The sequence below is a fragment of the Chiloscyllium plagiosum genome, unplaced genomic scaffold, assembly GCF_037043375.1.
Source record: "Chiloscyllium plagiosum isolate Xiang-an unplaced genomic scaffold, Cpla_swu_hap1 HiC_scaffold_7, whole genome shotgun sequence".
Classification (NCBI taxonomy): domain Eukaryota; kingdom Metazoa; phylum Chordata; class Chondrichthyes; order Orectolobiformes; family Hemiscylliidae; genus Chiloscyllium; species Chiloscyllium plagiosum.
Window position 1 is genome coordinate 122,283,847 of NW_028270145.1, and position 19,801 is coordinate 122,303,647.

Consider the following 19,801-nt stretch of genomic DNA (forward strand, 5'->3'; position numbering starts at 1 on the left):
TGTTGTCTCTTATCTCAAGAGGGTTGGAATATAAAAGCAGAGATGTACTACTAAGACTTTATAAAGCTCTGGTTAGGCCCCATTTGGAGTACTGTGTCCAGTTTTGGTCCCCACACCTCAGGAAGGACATACTGGCACTGGAACGTGTCCAGCGGAGATTCACACGGATGATCCCTGGAATGACAGGTCTAACATATGAGGAACGGCTGAGGATACTGGGATTGTATTCGTTGGAGTTTAGAAGATTAAGGGGAGACTTAATAGAGACGTACAAAATAATACATGGCTTGGAAAAGGTGGATGCTAGGAAATTGTTTCAGTTAAACGAGGAGACTAGGACCCGTGGACACAGCCTTAGAATTAGAGGGGGTCATTTCAGAACAGAAATGCGGAGGCATTTCTTCAGCCAGAGAGTGGTGGGCCTGTGGAATTCATTGCCACGGAGTGCAGTGGAAGCCGGGACGCTAAATGTCTTCAAGGCCGAGATTGATAGATTCTTGTTGTCTCGAGGAATTAAGGGCTACAGGGAGAACGCTGGTAAGTGGAGCTGAAATGCGCATCAGCCATGATTGAATGGCGGAGTGGACTTGATGGGCCGAATGGCCTTACTTCCACTCCTATGTCTTATGGTCTTATGGTCTAGTACAATTGCAACATTTAAAGGGCATTTGGATGGGTATATGAATAGGAAGGGTTTGGAGGGATATAGGCTGGATGCTAGCAGATGGGACTAGAGTGGGTTGGGATATCTAGTTGGCACGGACGGGTTGGACCAAAGGGTCTGTTTCCGTGCTGTACTTTTCTATGAATCTATGATTATGACTAATATTTGGACTAATGTCTCCAGTATCAATTCAGTCACATCCTCTAAAAACCCTTAGATGCAGGCCAAAAGGTCTTGACAACTTGTCTATCCCGTTGGTTTGTCAAATACGTCGTCCCTAGCTTACGCTTTCTTTCACCTGTATTATGTATAGTATGTAGAATGCGGTGCTGGAAAAGCACAGCAGGTCAGGCAGCATTGGAACAGCAGGAGAATCAATGTTACAGGCAACATTCCTGATGAAGAGCTTTTGCCCAAAACGTCGATTCTCCTGCTCCTCGGATGCTGCCTGACCTGCTGTGCTTTTCCAGCACCACACCCTCGACACTAATCTCCAGCATCTGCAGTCCTCACTTTAGTATCGTCCACCATGAAGACCGATGCAACCTAAGTTATCTCCCTATTCCCTGTTCACCACTATGAATTCCCTAACTGCATCCACCAATGGTCGCATATTTACTTCAAGTATCAATTTTCTTTTTATATTTCTTTGAAAGCGCTTGCTGTTTGTTTCTATATTTCCTGTTAATTTACTTTCACAATCAATTTACTCCCTCTTTGTTAGCTTTTTAGTCATTTGCTGTTGGTTCCTGAAAGACTGCCACTCCTCTGATTGAGTTCAATGTAGCATTTGAGAGTGAAAAGCTTTATCAGCGACTAGAGGTTTAGATTTAAGTAAGGCCTACATTAGCAAGATGACACAGAGACTGTCCATGGTAAACTGGAAAATCTGCTACTGGGTAAAACAACTGAAGTGCGACGGAGGATGTGCAAAGAAATATTTAACACAATAAAAGCAAATCCAAGACAAACCAGTTTACGTAACTCATGTATTCAAAAAGGGAGGCATCGTGTAGGAAACTACGACTCACCGCTGTCTGGATGAAGTAATTTCTCCTCATCTTAGTCCTACATGATTTACCTCATAACCTTAGTCTGTGACACTGGTTCTGAACTCTGCCACCATTGGGAACATTCTTCCTGCATGTGTTTTGGCTAGTACATGCTGACTTTGTCTAATCCTGCCACGATTTTCTAAATGTTCAGCTATTAAGTATTTTATAATGGACTCTAGCATTTTCCTCACTAGCAATGTCATCTGCGATTCCTTTTCTCATCTCTACCTCCTTTTCTTAAATAGATGGGTTACATTAACTCCCCTCCAAGATGTAGGAACTGTTCCACAGTCTATAAAATCTTGGAAGATGACCATCAATGCATTCACTGTTTCTAGTGTCACAGGACCTTGGAATTTATTGGTATTCAATACCGTAGGGCCCCAACACTATTTCTCCACAAAACTGATTTCTTTCAGGACCTCCTTCTCATTAAACTCTGTTCCCTAACACCTCTGGTATGTACTTGTGTCCTTGTTTCAGAACACAGAACTGATATATGTATTTATTGACTGGCCATTTCTTTGTTCCCAATTATAAATTCCCATTTCTGACTGTAAGTCACCTAAATTTGTCTTCAGTCATTTTCTCTTTCCATATCTAGAAAAACTTTTACAATCAGCTTTTACGAACTCTGCAAATTTATTCTTGTACTCTGCCTTTCTCAATCAATTTGATTGTCCTCCTCTGCTGAATTCTAAACTGCTCCCACTCCTCTGGTCTGTTAATTCTTTCTGACCAATTTGTATACCTCTTCCTTGGATCTAACTCTTTCTAATTTCCCTTATAAGCCATGGTTTGGCCACCCTTCCCATTTGGTTTTTGTGCCAGACAGGAATGAACAATACTTGTATTTCATCCATGCACTATTTGAATGTCTGCCATTGCCTTTCCACTGTTCCTTTCAGTATTGCTCCTCAATTTATCATAGCCAATTCATGCCTCATACCCATTTTAATTTCTTCTATTTAGGTTTTGAAACATAGTCTGATTCAGTATGTAACGACTAGAGAAGGTGCAAATCTTGACCTATTCTTGGGAAATAAGGCAGGGCAGGTGACTGAGGTGTCAGTGGGGGAGCACTTTGGGGCCAGCGACCATAATTGTATTCGTTTTAAAATAGTGATGGAAAAGGATAGATCAGATCTAAAAGTTGAAGTTCTAAATTGGAAAAAGGCCAATTTTGACGGTATTAGGCAAGAACTTTCGAAAGCTGATTGGAGGCAGATGTTCGCAGGTAAAGGGATGGCTGGAAAATGGGAACCCTTCAGAAATGAGATAACAAGAATCCAGAGAAAGTATATTCCTGTCAGGGTGAAAGGAAAGGCTGGTAGGTATAGGGAATGCTGGATGACTAAAGAAATTGAGAGTTAGGTTAAGAAAAAGAAGGAAGCATATGTCAGGTGTGGACAGGATAGATTGAGTGAATCCTTAGAAGAGTATAAAGAAAGTAGAAGTAAAATTAAGAGGGAAATCAGAAGGGCAAAAAGGGGACATGAGATAGCTTTGGCAAATAGAATTAAGGAGAATCCAAAGGGTTTTTACAAATATATTCAGGACAAAAGGGTAACTAGGGAGAGAATAGGGCCCCTCAAAGATCAGCAAGGCGGCCTTTGTGTGGAGCCGCAGAAAAGGGGGGAGATACTAAATGAGTATTTTGCATCAGTATTTACTGTGAAAAAGGATATGGAAGATATAGACTGTAGGGAAATAGATGGTGACATCTTGCAAAATGTCCAGATTACAGAGGAGGAAGTGCCGGATGTCTCAAAACGGATTAAGGTGGATAAATCCCCAGGACCTGATCAGGTGTACCCGAGAACTCTGTGGGAAGCTAGAGAAATGATTGCTGGACCTTTTGCTGGGATATTTGTATCATCGATAGTCACAGGTGAGGTGCCGAAAGACTGGAGGTTGGCAAATGTGGTGCCACTGTTTAAGAAGGGTGGTAAAGGCAAGCCTGGGAACTACAGACCGGTGAGCCTGACGTCATTGGTGGGCAAGTTGTTGGAGGGAATCCTGAGGGGCAGGAGGTACATGTATTTGGAAAGGCAAGGACTGATTAGGATAGTCAACATGGCTTTGTGCATGGGAAATCATGTCTCACAAACTTGATTGAGTTTTTTGAAGAAGGAACAAAGAGGAATAGATGAGGGCAGAGCATTCGATGTGATCTATATGGACGTCAGTAAGGCGTTCGACAAGATTCCCCATTGGAGACTGGTTAGCAAGGTTAGATCTCATGGAATACAGGGAGAACTAGCCATTTGGATACAGAACTGGCTCAAAGGTAGAAGTCAGCGGGTGGTGGTGGAGGGTTGTTTTTCAGACTGGAGGTCTGTGACCAGTGGAGCACCACAAGGATCGATGCTAGGTCCTCTACTTTTTGTCATTTACATAAATGATTTGGATGCGAGCATAAGAGGTACAGTTAGTACATTTGCAGATGACACCAAAATTGGAGATGTAGTGGACAGCAAAGAAGGTTATCTCAGATTACAACAGGATCTGGACCAGATGGGCCAATGGGCCGAGAAGTGGCAGATGGAGTTTAATTCAGATAAATGTGAGGTGCTGCATTTTGGGAAAGCAAATTTTAGCACGACTTATACACTTAATAGTAAGGTCCTGGGGAGTGTTGCTGAACAAAGAGACCTTGGAGTGCAGGTTCATAGCGCCTTGAAAGTGGAGTCGCAGGTAGATTGGTTAGTGAAGAAGGCGTTTGGTATGCTTTCCTTTATTGGTCAGAGTATTGAGTACAGGTGTTGGGAGGTCATGTTGCGGCCATACAGGACATTGGTTAGGCCACTGTTGGAACATTGTGTGCAATTCTGGTCTCCTTCCTATCGGAAAGATGTTGTGAAACATGAAAGGGTTCAGAAAAGATTTACAAGGATGTTGCCAGGGTTGGAGGATCTGAGCTACAGGGAGAGGCTGAACAGGCTGGGGATGTTTTCCCTGGAACATCGGAGGCTGAGGGGGGCCCTTATAGCGGTTTACAAAATTATGAGGGTAAATAGGCAAAGTCTTTTTCCTGGGGTCGGGGAGTCCAGAACTAGAGGGCATAGGTTTAGGGTGAGAGGGGAAAGATCTAAAAGAGACCTAAGGGACAACGTTTTCATGCAGAGGGTGGTACGTGTATGGAATGAGCTGGCAGAGGAAATGGTGGAAGCTGGTACAATTAAAATATTTAAGAGGCATTTGGATGGGTATATGAATAGGAAGGGTTTGGAGGGATATGGGCCGGGTGCTGGCAGGTGGGACTAGATTGAGTTGGGATATCTGTTCGGCACGGACAGGTTGGACCGAAGGGTCTGTTTCAATGCTGTACATCTCTATGACTCTAATTAACTTTGCTACTCTCCATCTTGATGAGGAATTCTATCATAGTATGTTCGTTCAATCCCAAAAGGCGTTGCACAATTAGACTGCCAACTTTTGACAGCTCTGTTTTTGCCTCAGGGTTGAGGTTTCAATTACAAGAGGGCACAGGTTCAAGGCGACAGCAGTAAGGTTTAAGGGAGATGTGCAAGGGACGTTTTTCACACGAGTGGTAGGAATCTGGAACGCACAGTCAGAAGAGGTGGTGGAAGCAGGCACATTGGCAACATTTAAAAGACATCTGGATGGTTATATGAATAGGGAGGGAATAGAGGGATAAAGCCCAAATAAGGACAAAAGGTTTGTTTTTTAGTTTAGTTAGGGCATGATGATCGGCACAGGCTTGCAGGGCCAACGGGCCTAAGGACCTGTTCCTGTACTGTACTTCTTTGTTCTTTGCTTTTAAGCCTTCATAATTGTCCTTGTTTAAATTCAAAATTCCAGCCTTGGACATTTCTCTCCCTTAAACTGTATGTAAAATTCAATCACATTATAGTTGCTGCTATCTGTGGGTGCTTTCACTATGATGTCAGCAAGTATACTCCTTTGTTGGTCAAAACCAGATCCGGCATAGCCTGCTCTCTGGTTGATGCAGTAACATGGTGGGTCTAAGAAACTGTCCCAAAAACAATCAATGAATTCCTCATCTTCACTACTGTTTTCCATGGGATTTTTGCAGTCTATGTATAGGTTACAATCCATCATAACTGCTGTACCCTTTGGACAAGCTCCCGTTATTTTTAAGTTACTTACTTACTTACTTACAGTGTGGAAACAGGCCCTTCGGCCCAACAAGTCCACACCGACCCGCCGAAGCACACCCACCCAGACCCATTCTCCTACATTTACCCCTGCTCCTAACACTACGGGCAATTTAGCATGGCCAATTTACCTAACCTGCACATTTTTGGACTGTGGGAGGAAACCCACGTAGACACAGGGAGAATGTGCAAACTCCACACAGTCAGTCGCTGGAGGCGGGAATTGAACCCGGGTCTCTGGCACTGTGAGGCAGCAGTGCTAACCACTGTGCTACCGTGCCGCCCATAATGTATATCCAATTCATGTAGTTTCTGTTAGACGTTCATAAGACCACAAGACAAAGGAACAGAAATTAGACCATTCAGCCTATCGAGTCTGCTCCACCATTCAATCATGGCTAATAAGTTTCTCAACCCCAATCTCCCACTTTCTCTCCGAAGTAGGAAGTATCCTACCTGGATACATCACAGTGTGATATGGCAACTGTTCATCCTGTACACAACTCCTACAAGTGACCTCTTCCCTTTGTAATTCCTTACCTCTGTGCTGACTGCTTCTACATCCTGGTTTGTGTTTGGGTCATTCCTCCCTATAGCGCTAATATCACCTTTAATTGGCAGAGCCACTCCTCCATCCTTTGCTCGAATCTCACATCACTCGATAATTTTGCACATCACTTTAAACCTATGCTATCTTTTTCTTGTTCCTTTTACAACTTCTCCCTATCTACCATCTCGCCCCGCTCATGATTTTGAAAACTTCCATCAGACCTCCGTTTAGCCTTTTTGTCTCCAAGAAGAACAGTTCTAACTTCTTCAATCTATCCTCAAACCTGAAATTTCTCATTTATGGAACTATCTCTAGAAGTCATTTCTCTACCCTCTCCAATGCATTCACATATTTCCCATAGTGTGGAGTACACAACTGTACACAATATCCAGCTGAGGTCTAAAAATGTCTTCTACAGGTTCAACATCAAATCTTTACACTTGTCCTCTATTTATTTCTAATAAAATATTTAATTGTTGAAAGGATACAATCAGCTTGATGGTGACTTGTCTTGATGCCGTTCTGGATGTCTTCCAGGAAATCAAAGTCAGGAATCATCAGGTTTCTTTGGACAACAATGTTCTGGTATTGGTCTGATGTAGCAAGGGGGTTAAAGGTTCGATCAGTCCCAAATAGGACTAAAGCAGTCTCATCTTTACTCTCAGCAAATACCTACATCAGAAAACCCACAAAAGACAAATGGAACTCAGTATCAAGCAGAAGAACAGCAACTTAGAATTGGCTTACTTTATTCATCCATTACTTCCTTGCGGTTTATCTAATCAAGTTGATGGAGAAATAGTTGGAGAGTAGAGCAACATGCTGGAGCAGTTTACTAACCAACAATATTTTGAAGTTAGGGTCATGATGAAACAATACTTCAATTTGTTAATATTAAAATAAAATAAAGAACCGCAGATGTGGAAAATCTGGAACAAAAACAGAAATTCAATCACATTATGGTTGCTGCTATCTACAGGTGCAACTCAGCAGATCTGGTAGCATCTGTGGAAAGAAAACAGAGTTAATGTTTTAAGTCCAGTACCCTTCTTCAGAACTGGAACGCTCTGCCTGTAAGGGCGGTAGAGGCAGAAATTCTGTAACATTTAAGGAGTATTTAGATGTGCACTTGCGATGGCAAAGCATACAAGGTTTTGGGCCAACTGCTGGAAAAGGGAACTGAAATAGTTAGCTGGTTGTTTTTGACTGGTGCAGATGTGATAAGCTGAAGGGTCTTTTTCTGTGGTCAAGACCTCTATGACTTTATGAACATCTCCCAAAGCAATTATATCGTTTCTTCAATAAGGTCACTGAAACTAAACACACTACTCTAGAGGGGATCTCACCAGTCCCTTTCACATCTGTAGCAAAATATTCCTAATATGTTTTTCCATTCCCTATGCAATAAATATCAACATTCTTTTTGCCTTCCTAATCGCTTGATTTAATGGCTCATTAGTATTATATGATTTCAAGCACCAGTTATCAGTTACTCATTAATGGGGGCAGAGAGTACAAGAGCAGAAAGGTTATGCCGAACTTATACAGAATCACAGAAAATTAAGAGCAAGAGGCAGCAATTGGACAGTTCGAACCTACTCAGCCATTCATTATGAACATGGCTGATCATCCAACTCAAAAGCTTGTTTCAACTTTCTCCACAAATCCTTTGATCCATTTAGCCAAGTGCTACTGCCAACTGCTTCATGAAATCATACAATATTTTGGCCTCAATTGCTTTCTGTGGGACTGAGTTCCACAGATTCTCCACTTACTGGGTGAAGACATTTCTCCTCATTACAAATCTTAAATATTTTATCCTGTATTCTGAGACTTTGGCCCCACGTTCTGGTGTCCCATTGCATTGGAAACATACTTACCTCATCTAGCCCCTCTAGTCATAGAGATGTACAGCACGGAAACAGACCCTTCGGTCCAACCCGTCCATGCCAACCAGATATCCCAACCCAATCTAGTTCCACCTGCCAGCACTTGGCCCTCTAAACCCTTCCTATTCATACACCCATCCAAATGCCCTTTAAATGTTGCAATTGTACTAGCCTCCATCACTTCCTCTGGCAGGTCATTCCATACACACAACACCCTCTGCATGAATAAGTTGCCTCTTAGGTCCCTTTTATATCTTTCCCCTCTCCATAAGACCATAAGACATGGGAGCGGAAGTAAGGCCATTTGGACCATCGAGTCCACTCCGCCATTCAATCATGGCTGATGGGCATTTCAACTCCACTTACCCACATTCTCCCCGTAGCCCATACTTCCTTGTGACATCAAAATTTTATCAATTTCTGCCTTGAAGACATTTAGCGTCCCAGCCTCCACTGCACTCTGCGGCAATGAATTCCACAGGCCCACCACTCTCTGGCTGAAGAAATGTCTCCGCATTTCTGTTCTGAATTTACTCCCTCTAATTCTAAGGCTGTGTCCACGGGTCCTAGTCTCCTCGCCTAACGGAAACAATTTCCGAGCGTCCACCCTCTCCAAGCCATAAGCCTCTCACCCTAAACCCATGCCCGCTAGTTCTGGACTCCCCCACCCCAGGGAAAAGACTTTGTCTATTTATCCTATCCATGCCCCTCATGATTTTTTTAAACCTCTAGAAGGTCACCCCTCAGCTTCTGAGGTTCCAGGGAAACAGCCCCAGCCTGTTCAGCCTCTCCCTATAGCTCAAATCCTCCATCCTCCAACCCTCGCAACATCCTTGTAAATCTTTTCTGAACCCTTTCAAGTTTCACAACATCTTTCCCATAGGAAGGAGACCAGAATTGCACGCAATATTCCAAAGGTGTCCTAACCAATTTCCTGTACAGCCGAAACATGATCTCCCAACTTCTGTACACAATACTCTGACCAATAAAGGAAAGCATACCAAATACCTTCTTCATTATCCTATCTACCTGTGACTCTACTTTCAAGGAGCTATGAACCTGCACTCCGAGGTCTCTTTGTTCAGCAACACTTCCTAAAACCTTACCACTAAGTGTATAAGTCCTGCTAAGATTTGCTTTCCCAAAATGCAGCACCTCACATTTATCTGAATTAAATTCCATCTGCCACTTCTCAGCCCATTAGCCCATCTGATCACGATCCCATTGTAATCTGAGGTAACCTTCTTTGCTGCCCACTACACCTCCAATTTTGGTGTTAGAATTTTATAGGTTTCTAAACTCCATCGACCAGCGGCCCAGAGTTCTCAAACACTTCTCATGTGACAGGTTAGTCATCCCTGCAATCACACTTGTAAATTATTTTTCTAATTTTTTCTGAACTCCAGTGAATAAAATCAACCCCTTCTCATACAACATTCCCACAAATCCAGGAATCAGTTTGGGAAACGTTTGGTTCACTCCTTCTAGAGCAAAATGTTCTTCCTCAGATAAAGGAAGCAAAACTGCACACTATATTCAAGATGTGGTCGTGCAAAGGCTGTTCAGCAAGACATCCCCACTCCTGTAGTCAAATACTCTTGTATTGAAGGCCAACATACCATTAGCCTTCTTTTACCGCCTACTGCACCTGCATCTTACCTTCAGCGACGGATGTATGAGAACACCTAGGTCTGGACAAAGGATCTGAGGTCATTGTTTCTGAATTTGCAGGTAACACAGAGTTACCTGAGGCTGAGGAGATAATAGACAGGCCCGGAGGATGGCAAATAAGTGGCAGATGGAATACAATGTGGCAATGTATGAGGTTCTTCAATTTGATAGGAAGAATCGAGGTGTTGATTATTTTCTAAATGGGGAAAGACTTCTTAAATCTGAAGCATAAAGGGACTTAGGAGTCCGTGTTCAGAATTCTCCAGTTTCAGGAAGTTGACAAAGAGGAATGGAATTTAAGAGCAGGGATGTATAAGGCTTTAGTCAAACTACATTTGGAATTGTGGGCAGTTTTGGGCTCTGTATCTAAGAAAGGGTGTGCTGGTCTTGGAGAGGGTCCAGGGAAGGCTTACAAGAATGATTGCAGGGATGAAGTGCCGATCACATGAGAAGCAGTTGAGGACTCTAGGTCTGTACTTGGAGTTTAGAAGAACGGGAGGGGGGGGGGGGGGCATCTCACTGAAACTTACAGAATACTGAGAGGCTTGGATACAGTAGACATGGAGAAGATATTTCCATTAGTAGGATAGACAAGGACACGAGAGCACAGTGTTATGTATCAGGCCAGACCCCCCTCAAAATATTTTTAAGGTAGCCTAGACTCTTAACTTTTTCTTATTTTAAAGGCAGATGTGAAGCCAATATCCCAGGTGTGATACAGCTGGTCAAACCACTCAACTTTAAGCAAAACACAATTTATTTAAACACTACAGTTGAAACATAACCAAAAGAAAAGGGAATTTAGAATAACTTAACTATTGGAAAATTTAAATCAACTCGATACACCAACTTAACTAAGGAACTGTTCCAATCCAGAAATATCCCATAATCAAATTGGATGGTCTACACCTGAACCAGACTGGATCTAATATCCTTGGGGGAGTTTTTGCTACTGCTGTTGGGGGGGGGGGTTAAACTAATGAGGCAAGGGGCTAAGAACCAGAATAGAAGACTACTAGACAGTGAGGTGGAAACTAGAGATTGTAACAAACAGCATTATAAAGTTAGCATTACCAAGGGGAAGCGTAGGCACAAAACAGATGAACACAAAGGAACTGGTGGTCTGAAGTGCGTATGCTTTAATGCAAGGGGTATAGTGGGTAAGGCAGACAAACTTATCGCTTGGATTGGTGCCTGGGAATGTGACGTTATTGCAATCACAGAGGCTTGGTTGAAGGAAGGGCATGATTGGCAACTAAATGTTCCAGGATGCTTCAGACAAGACAGGGAGGGAGGTAAAAAGGGGAGGTGTTGCATTGCTTGTCAGGGATGATATCACGGCTGTGCTAAAGGAGGACACTATGGAGGGCCTGAGCAGTGAGTCATTATAGGTAGAGCTGAGAAATAAGAAGGGTGCAGTTACATTGTTGGGGCTGTATTACAGGCCTCCCAACAGTGAGCATAAGGTAGAAGAACAAAAAGGTAAATGGATTATGGAAAGATGGAGAGGCAACAGGGTAGTGGTGATGGGAGATTTTAATTTTCCCAACACTGACAGAGATCACTTAGTGTCAAAGGGCTGGATGGGGCTGAATTTGTAAGAAGCATCCAGGAAAGTTTTCGAGAGCAGTATGTCAATCGTCCAACTAGAGAAGGGACCATGTTGGACCTGGTGTTGGGGAATGAGCCAGAACAGGTGGTAGAAATTGCAGTGGGGGATTTCTTTGGGAATAGTGACCACAATTCTCTAAGTTTTAGGATACCCGTAGACAAAGATGAGAGTGATCCTAAGGGAAGAGTACTAAACTGGACCAAGGCCAATTTTATCAAAATCCAGCAGGAGCTGGGAAATGTGGATTAGGGGCAGCTATTTGAAGCGAAGTCCACATTTGATATATGGGAGGCTTTCAAAGATATGTTGAAGATAGTGCAGGATAGGCATGTCCCTTTGAAAACAAGGGATAGAAAAGGCAAGATTCATGAACCATGGATGACAGGTGAAATTGTGCAACTAGCCAAGAGAAAAAGGGAAGCATACATAAGGTCCAGGCAGCTAAGAACAAAACAGGCTTTGGAGGAATATCAGGACAGTAGGACCATTCTTAAATGAGGAATCAAGCAGGCTAAAAGGGGTTGAGAAATAACTTTAGCGAGAAGAATTAAGGAGAGTCCCAAGGCCTTTTATTCAGAAATAAGAAGAAGGTAACTGGAGAAAGGGTTAGTCCACTAAAGGATAAGGAAGGAAAGTTGTGCGTCGAACCTCCGTATTAAATATACTCAATGACCTGGCTTCTGAAGCCTTCTGTGACAATGAATTCTATAGATTCACCACTCTCTGGATGAAGAAGTTTCTCCTTATTTTCATTCTCCACCGGCCACTCTCCTAACCTGCCCAGATCCTTCTGCAGTCTACCTGCCTCCTCAATGCTACTGTCTCTCTACCTAGCTTTGCATCGCCTGCAAACTTCGCCAGAAAGCCTTCAGTTCCTTCACCTAGATAATCAATGTATAGAGTGAAAAGTTGTGGTCCCAACACTGAGCCTTGCCGAATACCACCTGTCACCGGCTGCCATCCTGAGAAAGACTCTTTTATCCCCACTCTCTGCTTTCAGCCAGACAACCAAGCTTCTAGCTATGCTAGCATCTTGCCTCTAACACCATGAGCCCTTACCTCACTCAGTAACCTCCCTTTTGGCATCTTGCCAAACACCTTCTTGAAGTCCAGGTAGATAACACCCATTTCATTCACAACCTGAATCATTCACTCTCTCTACTACTAGCAAATTGTGACTACAGTGCATAGCATCCACAAGGAACATTTCACTAGCATGCTAAGCAAGCGGAAGAGTCATCAGAGCCTACTTAAGACATACTACAAACCCAAGAATAGATTTTTAATTTTATTAAATTGTGGGAAGTGGACATATCTGACTAGGGCAGCACTTATTTCCCATCCCTAATTACCAAGCGTAAACCACATTGTTTTGAGTCTGCGTTGTCCTGTTTCCACTGCTCCCCGCAGGCTAAGCACAACACTCAGAGATACAGTATGGCTTTACCTCCTTCATCTTCATTCAGAGCCCTGGAGAGAGAGAGAACGATTGCCCATGTGCACAGGGACATGAGTTCACGGTCTTCTCTGGAACAGCAGTTTCTCAATGGACTACATAGTCATTTTACCGGGAGGAGTATTCAGGTAAGGCAACATACATATTATTTGGGTTACTATTACAATCAAAAAGTATCAATAGCAGAGACCAAGTCCTTTACTGTTATAGAATGAATGCTCTAAACCTTGTTAACCGGATTCATACAATGGATACTTTTCCCCTTGTTAGCTGACCTTGCATACTAAATGCTTCCAATATTGTTAAATGGCTCTACATAATGACTGCTTTTCCACCTTGTCAACCCATTACCCTTGCCTCCAGGACCCCATTGTTCAGTGTAAGTTCTTATCTGATCTGAGTTATGCTCAGCTAAACCTCGTTTCACAAACTCAAGAACTTAACTCTTTCCCTGCCTGCTTATACCCTATACACATTCCCCATCCCTAATTACCCAAAGGAAACCACATTGCTTTGAGTCTGGACTCACATACAGATCAGACTGGGTAAGGATGGCAATTTCCTTCTCTACAGGATGTGAGTGAACAAGATGAGTTTTTACAGCAATCAACAGTGGCTGTTTTTTCCAGACTTTCACTGAATTCAAATTTCAACATCTGTCATAGTGGGATTCAAACCGATGTCCACAGAACATCAGGTTGGGATTATGGATTACTAGTCCAGTGATATTACCACAACACAACTGTCCTCCTAGAATATCTTCAGAATAAGTTTTCAGCACAATTATATTTATTCACCATGTTATAATCCCAGCTAATGGTATTACTAAGGTAAAAACAATGACCTAAGATACGAGAAACCAGATTCTGGATCAGTGGTGCTGGAAGAGCACAGCAATTCAGGCAGCATCCGAAAAGCTTAGAAATCGACGTTTCGGGCAAAAGCCCTTCATCAGGAATAAAGGCAGAGAGCCTGAAGCGTGGAGAAATAAGCTAGAGGAGGGTGGGGGTGGGGATAGAGTAGTATAGAGTACAATAGGCAGTGGGGGAGGAGATGAAGGTGATGGGTCAGGGAGGAGAGGGTGGAGTGGATAGGTGGAAAAGGAGCTGGGCAGGTCGGACAAGTCCGGACAAGTCAAGGGGATCGTGTTGCTGGAGGTTAGAAACTAGGATGAGGTGGTGGAAGGGGAAATGAGGAAGCTGTTGAAATCCACATTGATGCCCTGGGGTTGAAGTGTTCCGAGGCGGAAGATGAGGCGTTCTTCTTCCATGCGTCTGGTGGTGAGGGAGCGGCGGTGGAGGAGGCCCAGCACCTTCATATCCTTGGCAGAGTGGGAGGGGGAGTTGAAATGTTGGGCCACGGGGCGGTTTGGTTGATTGGTGCGGGTGTCTCGGAGATGTTCCCTAAAGCGCTCTGCTAGGAGGCGCCCAGTCTCCCCAATGTAGAGGAGACCGCATCGGGAGCAACGGATACAATAAATGATATGAGTGGATGTGCAGGTAAAACTTTGATGGATGTGGAAGGCTCCTTTAGGGCCTTGGATGGAGGTGAGGGAGGAGGTGTGGGCACAGGTTTTACAGTTCCTGCGGTGGCAGGGGAAAGTTCCAGGATGGGAGGGTGGGTCGTAGGGGGGCGTGGACCTGACCAGGTAGTCACGGAGGGAACGGTCTTTGCGGAAGGCGGAGAGGGGTGGGGAGGGAAATATATCCCGGGTGGTGGGGTCTGTTTGGAGGTGGCGGAAATGTCGGCGGATGATTTGGTTTATGCGAAGGTTGGTAGGGTGGAAGGTGAGCACCAGGGGCGTTCTGTCCTTGTTGCGGTTGGAGGGGTTGGGTCTGAGGGCGGAGGTGCGGGATGTGGACGAGATGCGTTGGAGGGCATCTTTAACCACGTGGGAAGGGAAATTGCGGTCTCTAAATAAGCAGGCCATCTGGTGTGTTCTGTGGTGGAACTGCTCCTCCTGGGAGCAGATACGGCGGAGGCGGAGGAATTGGGAATACGGGATGGCATTTTTGCAAGAGGTAGGGTGGGAAGAGGTGTAATCCAGGTAGCTGTGGGAGTCGGTGGGTTTGTAGAAAATGTCAGTGTCAAGTCGGTCGTCACTGATGGAGATGGAGAGGTCCAGGAAGGGGAGGGAGGTGTCGGAGATGGTCCAGGTAAATTTAAGGTCAGGGTGGAATGTGTTGGTGAAGTTGATGAATTGCTCAACCTCCTCGCGGGAGCACGAGGTGGCGCCAATGCAGTCATCAATGTAGCGGAGGAAGAGGTGGGGAGTGGTGCCGGTGTAATTACGGAAGATCAACTGCTCTACGTAGCCAACAAAGAGACAGGCATAGCTGGGGCCCATACGTGTGCCCATGGCTACCCCTTTGATCTGGAGGAAGTGGGAGGATTCAAAGGAGAAATTGTCTGGAGGAAGTGGGAGGATTCAAAGGAGAAATTGTCTGGAGGAAGTGGGACGATTCAAAGGAGAAATTGTCTGGAGAAAGTGGGTGGTCCCACTTCCTCCAGACCAAAGGGATAGCCATGGGCACACGTATGGGCCCCAGCTATGCCTGTCTCTTTGTTGGCTACGTAGAGCAGTTGATCTTCCGTAATTACACCGGCACCACTCCCCACCTCTTCCTCCGCTACATTGATGACTGCATTGGCGCCACCTCGTGCTCCCGCGAGGAGGTTGAGCAATTCATCAACTTCACCAACACATTCCACCCTGACCTTAAATTTACCTGGACCATCTCTGACACCTCCCTCCCCTTCCTGGACCTCTCCATCTCCATCAGTGACGACCGACTTGACACTGACATTTTCTACAAACCCACCGACTCCCACAGCTACCTGGATTACACCTCTTCCCACCCTACCTCTTGCAAAAATGCCATCCCGTATTCCCAATTCCTCCGCCTCCGCCGTATCTGCTCCCAGGAGGAGCAGTTCCACCATAGAACACAACAGATGGCCTCCTTCTTTAGAGACCGCAATTTCCCTTCCCACGTGGTTAAAGATGCCCTCCAACGCATCTCGTCCACATCCCACACCTCCGCCCTCAGACCCAACCCCTCCAACCGCAACAAGGACAGAACGCCCCTGGTGCTCACCTTCCACCCTACCAACCTTCGCATAAACCAAATCATCCGCCGACATTTCCGCCACCTCCAAACAGACCCCACCACCAGGGATATATTTCCCTCCCCACCCCTCTCCGCCTTCCGCAAAGACCATTCCCTCCGTGACTACCTGGTCAGGTCCACGCCCCCCTACGACCCACCCTCCCATCCTGGAACTTTCCCCTGCCACCAAGGAACTGTAAAACCTGTGCCCACACCTCCTCCCTCACCTCCATCCAAGGCCCTAAAGGAGCCTTCCACATCCATCAAAGTTTTACCTGCACATCCACTCATATCATTTATTGTATCCGTTGCTCCCGATGCGGTCTCCTCTACATTGGGGAGACTGGGCGCCTCCTAGCAGAGCGCTTTAGGGAACATCTCCGAGACACCCGCACCAATCAACCAAACCGCCCCGTGGCTCAACATTTCAACTCCCCCTCCCACTCTGCCGAGGATATGGAGATGCTGGGCCTCCTCCACCGCCGCTCCCTCACCACCAGACGCATGGAAGAAGAACGCCTCATCTTCCGCCTCGGAACACCTCAACCCCAGGGCATCAATGTGGATTTCAACAGCTTCCTCATTTCCCCTTCCACCACCTCATCCTAGTTTCTAACCTCCAGCAACACAATCCCCTTGACTTGTCCGGACTTGTCCGACCTGCCCAGCTCCTTTTCCACCTATCCACTCCACCCTCTCCTCCCTGACCTATCATCTTCATCTCCTCCCCCACTGCCTATTGTACTCTATGCTACTCTATCCCCACCCCCACCCTCCTCTAGCTTATCTCTCCACGCTTTAGGCTCTCTGCCTTTATTCCTGATGAAGGGCTTTTGCCCAAAGCGTCGATTTCTAAGCTTTTCGGATACTGCCTGAATTGCTGTGCTCTTCCAGCACCACTGATCCAGAAAATGGTATTACTAGACAAGTCAGATGCCAAACTGAAATCTGGTTTGAAAGATCTTACTGGTTTTAATGAGCTGCTTTTTCACTGAAACATAAGCATGCAATGCTGCTGATTTGGGTTCAATAGTGAAACAGAAATGAAGATGAAACAGAATAAGTCAAACTATTTACATGTTTAAAGACTTTGAATCACCAAGTCAAAATATACGCCCATTTATCACAATGGTATCACAATACAGTAGACAAATAACAGAGACAATGCCATTTTCTATTCTACACAGGGTTTGACTTAGCCATGGCTTTCTTCTCCCTTTCTCAGCAGCAACTGCTTTACAATGCTTAACCCTAACTCTATCACTTCAGCTAAGAACTTCTGCACAACTACACAAACTGAAACTTTCAAAGTCTTGTTTGTTTCCTTATCCCAAAAACATTTCTACAATCTTCTATGTGAAAGTTTAATGCACTACACAGCTTACATTGTACACTTGTAAACTCTTCCTATGATCTCAGCAAAATTTATTACCAGATAGATAAGGTTCCAGATTGAAAATATAATAAATCGTACTTTGTTTTGCTTTGGATTCAACAAAGTACAATAAGCACACAATGTTTTAACTATGAAACAGAAGTTTATGAAATAAAATAAATAAAGATACAATAGAATAATCCAAATGAAGTATTTATAACACAAATTCAATTATCTTTGGACACACAGTAAAAGTATAATCCCTTTAATTCCAAACACTTCTCTACAAATTGGAAAGAGAAAACATCAACTTTTTGTATAGTACCCAAAGCACAATCTTGGATATAGTAATTGTTCCAGCCTCCAAAACTTCCCCTGGCAACTCATTCCATACACGCACCACCCACTACATGAAAATATTACCCCTTAAGTCCCTTTTAAATCTTTCCTCACCCTAACCCTATGCCCTCTAGTTCTGGACTCCCCCAATCCAGGGAAAAGACTTTGTCTATTTATCCAATTCATGCCCCTCATGTTTTTATAAACTTCTATAAGGTCACCTCCCAGCCTCTGACACTCCAGGGAAAACAGCTCCAGCCTATTCAGCCTCTCCCTGTAGTTCAAGTCCTCCAACCCTGTCAAAATCCTTGTAAATCTTTTCTGAACCCTTTCAAGTTTCTCAACATCCTACCGATAGGAAGGAGACCAGAAGTGCACACAATAATGCAAAAATGGCCTAACCAATGTCCTGTACAGTCGCAACATTACATACCAACTCCTATACTCAATGCTCTGAGCAATAAAGGATTAGATTAGATTACTTACAGTGTGGAAACAGGCCCTTTGGCCCAACAAGTCCACACCGACCCGCCGAAGCATAACCCACCCAGACCCATTCCCCTACATTTACCCCTTCACCTAACACTATGGGCAATTTAGCATGGCTAGTTCACCGAACCTGCACATTTTTGGATTGTGGGAGGAAACCGGAGCACCCAGAGGAAACCCACGCAGACACGGGGAGAATGTGCAAACTCCACACAGTCAGTCGCCTGAGGCGGGAATTGAACCCAGGTCTCCGGCGCTGTGAGGCAGCAGTGCTAACCACTGTGCCACCGTGCATAGCTTTAGGTCATTTGTAACTTTAACTTATAGAATTTCTTTTCCGCTTTCTTTTTCTCTTTTAGAAGTACCAGAGCAGCACAAGGGGAAGCCCGAGTCCCAGAGCTGTGCAATTTACCACGGTGCAGCCGCTCACTGGTGCAGAGCCGACTCGAGGCTTGGAGCAGAGCAGTACAATTGTTGGACTGGGGCCTGGCGTGAGTCCTTGCTAAGCTGCTGCAACGTAGTATCTGTTTGAAAATTTTTAATAGACTGTATGGTCAATCCTTTAACAATGTTGTAACTACCTTATTTTGTTTTTGGACATTGTAAGTAATGGATGTAGGATTGCTCACTGAGCTGGAAGGTTCATTTTCAGATATTTCGTCACAATACTAGGTAACATCTTCAGGAAGCCTCCAGATGAAGCATTGGTGGTGTCGCCCACTTTCTATTTATGTGTTTGGGCTTCCTTGGGTTGGTGATGGATCCAAGTCAATGTGTTCGTTGATAAGACTTCCGGGTGGAATGCCACGCTTCCAGGAATTTTCGTGCATATCTCTGTTTGGCTTGTCCTAGGATGGATGTGTTGTCCCAGTCGAAGTGTGTCCTTCCTCATCCATATGTAAGGATACTAGTGAGAGTGGGTAATGTCTTTTTGTGGCTAGTTGATGTTCATGTATTTTGGGGGCTAGTTTTCTGCCTGTTTGTCCAATGTAGTGTTTGTTACAGTTCTTGCAAGATATTTTGTATATGACATTAGTTTTGTTTGTTATCTGTATAGGGTCTTTCAAGTTTGTTAGCTGCTGTTTTAGTGTGTTGCCACAAGCCACAAAAAGACATGACCCACCCTCACTAGTATCCTGATATATGGATGAGGAAGGACACCACTTAAACTGGGACAACACATCCATCCTAGGACAAGACAAACAGAGACATGCACAAGAATTCCTAGAACCATAGCATTCCAACCAGAACTCTATCAACAAACACATTGACTTGGATCCCATTTACCACCCCCTGGTAAAAATAACCAGAAATGACATCATCGTAGGAAATGATGTCGCCACAGGAAATGACATCACCAACCCAAAGAAACCCAAACACATATCATGGGCTACACCACCACTGCTTCACCCGGAGGCTCACTGAAGATGTTACCTAGTACAGTGACGA

At 44.5% G+C, this 19,801-nt stretch overlaps 1 protein-coding gene across 2 annotated transcripts in view; it reads right to left on the reverse strand.

Annotated features, from left to right (window-relative positions):
* LOC122551960 (X-ray repair complementing 5) overlaps positions 1 to 19,801 on the reverse strand; it is a 366,827-nt gene that overhangs the window by 291,027 nt on the left and 55,999 nt on the right. For both annotated transcript variants that reach the window (XM_087989448.1, XM_087989447.1), the window contains exon 3: positions 6,900 to 7,083. In XM_087989448.1, the coding sequence (XP_087845574.1) occupies positions 6,900 to 7,083 (184 nt within the window). The remainder of the gene's footprint in view (positions 1 to 6,899; positions 7,084 to 19,801) is intronic.